This window comes from Argentina anserina, chromosome 7, assembly GCF_933775445.1.
Source record: "Argentina anserina chromosome 7, drPotAnse1.1, whole genome shotgun sequence".
NCBI lineage: Eukaryota > Viridiplantae > Streptophyta > Magnoliopsida > Rosales > Rosaceae > Argentina > Argentina anserina.
In genome coordinates this window covers 1,828,735-1,834,922 of record NC_065878.1, presented here as the reverse complement: position 1 = coordinate 1,834,922, position 6,188 = coordinate 1,828,735, and the positions used below count along the sequence as shown (strand labels likewise).

At 34.0% G+C, this 6,188-nt stretch overlaps 1 protein-coding gene across 1 annotated transcript; it reads right to left on the bottom strand.

Annotated features, from left to right (window-relative positions):
- Positions 1–1,294: 1,294 nt before the first annotated feature.
- LOC126804026 (serine carboxypeptidase-like 40) lies at positions 1,295–5,879 on the bottom strand. Its single transcript, XM_050531783.1, has 7 exons — positions 5,310–5,879; positions 4,057–4,164; positions 3,694–3,968; positions 2,763–3,023; positions 2,445–2,656; positions 1,741–1,846; positions 1,295–1,612 (listed from the first exon to the last, which is right to left on the bottom strand). The coding sequence occupies exons 1-7, from the start codon at positions 5,698–5,700 to the stop codon at positions 1,454–1,456; spliced, it is 1,512 nt and encodes a 503-aa protein (XP_050387740.1). The 5' UTR covers positions 5,701–5,879; the 3' UTR covers positions 1,295–1,453.
- Positions 5,880–6,188: the final 309 nt, after the last annotated feature.

Sequence of the window (6,188 nt, the reverse complement as noted above, 5' to 3'; positions counted from 1 at the left end):
TTTTTGTTGTTGTACGTGTGCGCGCTAAAAGGAATTGACATCCACACTCCCTAATTGTAATTCATACTCATTCTGTCCTTTTGTGGCAATTTAAACTTTATCTTCAGAAACATGTATTGTCTTTCTATGAATTAAATGTGTCAATTGAAAGAAAAAAAAATGTATGTGGATTGTAAAGTGGGCAGTATACAAGCCGGCCGAAAACCACTCTTTAAGAAGATCTAGTAAATCCTGAGAGATTTTAAATACACACTTCAAATCTCTTAATACACACACATACTTAATACATCACCTATTTCAATTTTTATTCAAATATTTTTACTAAATACACCACATAAAAAACCGAATATCCTTAAATTAAAAAATCACAAAATATGTCATTATTTGGAGACTACTTTTTATAGTGATTAGTATATTAATATATATATATATTAACATCTTATAGATGTTCATATCGATTCTTGTTTGTTCGTACGAATCATTATAGATTGCAATTTTTTTTCAAATTCTTTAACCATAAAAATGATAAACAACGTGAAGAATATATATATATATATATATATATATATATATAAGAAAAAACGATGAATTGATTGTTTGAAGAAGATGAACATTTCTTTGTCAAAAATGTATGAAGATGAAATTTAATAAATGATGAAAAATCATAATTCTTTTTCATGAATTACATTGTTTGAGATTCTAAAAATAGAAATGATCTTTTTCAGTGAAAATGAAGGAATGAATTGATTGTTTGAATCTCCCGCTTAATTTTCTATCATAATATATATTAATTTAAATTTCTCTGTAAATTTTCTTATTTTAATTCCAAAAATAAATTCTTAGTATTGATAATTTAATTTTTTTTAAATTTTCTGAATTACTACATGTACCTATTTTAGTCATGCAACATACATGTAAAATGGTATTTGAATTATTGAATAATAGGGGTGTGTATCAAGAGTTTATGAGTGTGTATTTAAAACTTCTCAACCCCTAAAAACAAAGAATAAAAAAGAGGATTCAGTAAATTAATGAGCCCAAACTCACAAATAAAGTTAACTATTCTCATGATATAATCGGAACAAGAGTTTGCGCGATAAAGTTGCAGAAATTGAAATCTTCAAACTTATTCCTGAGTTCGCTTAGACAATATCGTACGTGTAGTGAATGACGTGAGATCAATTCTTAAGAAATAACAAGTTTGCTAAATTGTAGCTATTGGTAATTTTGTATTTGGTTAGTAACTGAAACACCCATTATGATCGAAAAAGATTAATGCTTGTGTATACTAAAAATACATTGGGCACTATAGGCGCAATGAAAAATATATTAGCATGAAGTGAGTAGTGATCGATCAAATAGCCAGCTAACCTTGTATGGATGTATAAAAATTATTAACAAGGCAAATTAATGATCAGAATATATATGAAACCCAACTGTCTTATCGTGTTTCTCAAGCATATCTTGTAGTATCAGGAAGAGATGTGCCATCAAGGAAGTGCGATATGAGTGAAAGAGCCCTAGCAGGCTGGTAGCTTGGGACTTGATGCCCTGCCTCCCTCACTGTGGCAAATGTAATGTCTCCTTCATACACTTGTGTGTAACCACCAACCTGTTGCACAACACAGAAGTACTAAAATTATTAGCATAAACTGGAAAAAAAATGATATTTTCAAAGGAATGAATATTATACGTAAAAGATGAACAAAGTTCTGCACAACAGATCGAGAAGCTACTTACTTGTCCACTAAGGTACCAAGCGTGCCATTCAGTCTTGATTGGTAGATTCATCTTCTCAAGAGAATACTTTGTTGAAGTGACTGGAACCCTTCCATCGATATCGCCACTGCCGTGGTTAAATTCACGTATATATGAGTTGGCATATTAACTAGCTGGATTTCACTCGATTCAGTTATCTATATATCTATATATCTATATATATATATAGTCTCTATCCAGAGTGAAACTTCACTTTGAAATTATAGAGTGATGTTCCAATTTTAGCACACTTTTCGGTCAAATTTTTTCACCATAAGCGATTCAATATTTAGGTATGCTATTCAATATCATCTCTACAAAATTTCATCTAATTCGGACATCGTTAAGGTATTGAAATTAGATTAAATCAATTAATGAATTAAAACTGTTCAACGTGAACCGTTCGTGTAAATCTCAATTTTGAAAAGTTCAAACCATTGTCAAATTGGATGAAGCTTTTGTAGAGATGATCTTGAATAACATATCTAAATATTGAATCGCTTATGGTGATAAAATTTGACCGAAAATGTGTCAAAATTAGAACTTCACCCTGTAATTTCAGAGTGAAGCTTCACTCTGGATAGAGACTATATATATATATATATATATTTCTTGCAAGTTATGAAACTAAAAGAACACTGTTTTTTTAGATGATTTAAGAGGATCGGAAGAACCTGAAAGTTTACCTGAAAATCCAGACTCGAAGTCCATTATCCATAAACTCATGTAAAAGGGGTATTATAGTTGTTGCACTATCTCCCCAATGTGTAATTACATCACTACATGGTTCCCAATCATGTGTGAGTTTAGTGACATTAGCATGGAGAACTTCTTGAACATCTGGCCGATTCAAATAAGCATAAGCATAGAACTCGCTACACGGATCAAACTTTAGTATCTGCACCACAAAGTAGTACATTTCAGATATATATATATAGCTAGGCGGTCGAAGTTGTTAGCCTAGAAAGTCTTGCATATATATAGAGTGGGATGCTTGAGCTTACTGAAGCCTTTTTGGGTTTGGCTGTGAGATTGGAAGAGGTGCATAAGGGGGCGTAGATGTTATAGATATCAATGTGATAGGTAGCCTTATCGGCAGCATCAGTAGCATCACCGCACTCCTTTGGTTGATTAGTTGCATTGGGTGAAAAGTCGCAGTATTTTTGGACTTTCTTTGCAATTTCATCGGAGATGAGAGCATGAGTAGCAAGGTAGTCATACATCCCTCTTGTATCAGTTTCATCGTTAATCACTGCATTTCCAATCTGCATCATACATATACCATATTGAGAAATTAACTTTATAGGAAAAGAAGTGAGTTTAGGGTTTAAGGTTAAAAGTGCCTAGCTCGGATTAAAACTAAATCTCTCTCACACAAAGATGTCAGAATGTGTGTACACGAGATTAATTAAATTAACGTAAATTCAAAACCAATTAGTAATAGATGCCGATTTTCTTAACGTACATTTTATGTTGTAGGCCAAGACTATAGTACTCTTCCAAGAAAATTCAAAAACGACATTGCTGCTTGTACTCATCTTACTGTTCTAATAATTCTAAAACAAAGTTTTTTTTTATCTGAATTCTAAAACGAAGCTATGAGATAACTTTAGGGATGTGAAGTAATAGGATTCAGAAAGAGATATGATGAAAGGGACAGATAACCAAGAGAGCAACTAAAAGGGATATGCGCAACATTAGCCTAGAGTGACCAAAGCTAGCAAGTTAATTTGTTTTTCTCTGCATGACCTTTTTGCCTTTCACCAACTGCCTAGAATCAAATAACATAGCAATGTCGTTTTTGACCACAACATGATTATGCATGTGTTTCTTTTGACCACAACATTTCCAGTCCAAGTTAACGTTCCAGCTACCAATAGAATCTTATCCAAAAATAGAATCCAATTATGATGAAAGAAAGAAAGGGACACTCACAATAATTCCCTTAAGGTTGATGATGGTTTTTTTGGCCTTCTTGTTGTGATGGAGGATAGTCTGTGCAAGTTGAGGTACATAGTGCCCTGCATAGCTTTCACCAGAAATATAGAACTCTCTCCCCTTATATTCAGGAAACCTCTCCAACCAATTCACCAAGAACACATAATTATCTGCAGCTGTTCTTCTGTCCCCACTTTTGTCATAATCTGATGTTCTATTAGAGTATGAAAACCCCACACCAGCAGGAGACTCAAGGAACAAAACATTTGCAGCTGAACAGAAGAAGAAGAAAAAAACAGGTCAATTGGATCTGTCGAAACTATGAATCAGTTCGAAAATATTGAAATAGTAACTTAGTACCATGGTTCCACGAATATCTGTTTCTGTAAAGGGTTTTCCCATCGCTATGAACACGGAACGGTCCAAGCTCAAGCATTGCTCCATAGGCAAGAGAGGAACATCCAGGTCCTGTCAGATAATCACCATGAACAATAATGAGTATTGCTCCATATGAAAGTTTCCCAATTTTTGTGAAATTAGTCAAGTAACTTGAGCTCTCCACGTCACTCAAGTAGTGGGGAAGTGTATAAAATTATTAGCATTGGTCTGAAGCAGTAATTTAACTTCTTTTGTGCAGATTATTTTAGTTATGATATATATATAGTAATGAGAAGGCAACCCAATTGCACTAAAAAACATTGTTAATAGGCATAATATGATGATCTAGTAAATTGATTATGCATGTGTTTCTTTTGACCACAACATGTGAGTGTATATGATTTGACTTGGATATATGCTATGAAATATGAATATATCAAAGAACTTTTTCAAATGTTCATTTTTAATTAACAGAGTTTTCAACTAAAGGATCTATAACTACAATTTGAACGCCGAGATATCCTCCACAAGAGTAAATTCTGGGATTTGACTCCTGGCATGGTATTAAAAAATGTGGCAGGAAGCCACCTAGGAAAGATGCATGATATGATCAAATGTGTATATGTACGTAAACGGTTATTAATCTTTTTTTTTTGGTGAAACTATTATCAATCGTTGAGTCTATTAATTTATACGTAACCAATAATCAACCATCAATATGATCAAGACATCAACAGTTCATACTTCATAGTGGCTCACTCATCATCAGTATGATTTCTTGGGGCCAAACCCAAGTCATTCCTCAGTAGTTTGATTAGTATAATAATTGATGCAGGTTTGTAAAACAAGCAACGAAACTAATAATTTAGTTAGCTTGCTGCCAATCCTCCCGTCAATAATTGATGACTGAATATAGTAATGCCGGCCAGTTTGCCACGAAGCTATATATAATTACCTCCTGCCAAGTATATATAGTTTTGGAACCATCATGCATAGATGTGGTTTCATAGTTCATACTACAAAATAATCAACATGTTCATCTGTTTCATTGGATAATCACCAAAAATAGATGATAATGCATGATATCAATAAATGATGAAAATCATCGGGACAAATATCAACCTTAGATGTCCTACTATAGCAAAGAAACTAGAACAGCACCAGTTGAGCTGGTGATATTGACACATTGGAAATTTAGAAACTAAAAGGTAAGGATGCATGTGAGAATTACGTACCTCCATTGAGCCATAGAAGAAGAGGCAAAGAATCCTTGGCCTGCTGATTCTCAGCTTCAACAAAGTAGTAAAAAAATGCACGACCTGCTCTTTTATCCACAGTAACATACCCACCATACTGATTGAAATTCACCTCGGGTTGTCCAGGCAAGCTCTTGATCCTATCTTTCTCCTTCAACCCTTCCTGGGGATGATGAATGCTGGTTGCATTCGCATGAAGAATGACCTCGAATGGCTTCGTGTCGATGCCTGCGCTTTCTGAATTCAGCTTGGACTTATAAAGCCGAGAAAGGGCATGGGAATGCTGGCTCCCATGGATTTGAGCTATGGAGAAGCAAGAAAGAACGAGAAAAGAATAGAGAAAAACCGAACAGGGCCTAGGGATATTCATCCTAACCAATTAGTGTACTGTTTGAAGGAAATGAAAGAGGCTTAGGCTCTTTTATGGGGATTTAGGATCCAAAGAAGAATGATTGTTATAAACTGTGGAGGGTTCCTAAGAACTTATTAACACCCAATGATCGAGAGTGTAAGAGAGAAGAATTTTGTGGTGAGGAGTTTGTTCTTAGTGACCGATCATGTTATGCCATGTGAGAGAGTGCTTGGTTCATTTAATAACACACATGCAATACATACATATATATATATATATATATATATAATGAGAATGGATCCAACCTGACAAGGAATAAGCTACAAAGTACAAACCCTATTGCTTATAAGGAACCTTCGTCTTCGATTCTTCACCATTTTATTATCCTCAATTATTAATCTTGGTGATCATGATATCATTAGCCTGTCAATTTAGAACTGTGCCAATGTTCGAAATGGTCTCAGCAAGTTAGTTAATTTGAGATGAGACATGAAAATGAATTGATG

Excerpts from the sequence above, each read along its gene's own strand:
- LOC126804026 (XM_050531783.1), bottom strand. The coding sequence starts at position 5,700 with ATGAATATCCCTAGGCCCTGTTCGGTTTTTCTCTATTCTTTTCTCGTT. Across the intron at positions 3,969-4,056 it reads CAGATATTCGTGGAACCATG|CTGCAAATGTTTTGTTCCTT; the intron begins GTACTAAGTTAC and ends TCTTCTGTTCAG. Across the intron at positions 3,024-3,693 it reads TCAACCTTAAGGGAATTATT|ATTGGAAATGCAGTGATTAA; the intron begins GTGAGTGTCCCT and ends TGTATGATGCAG.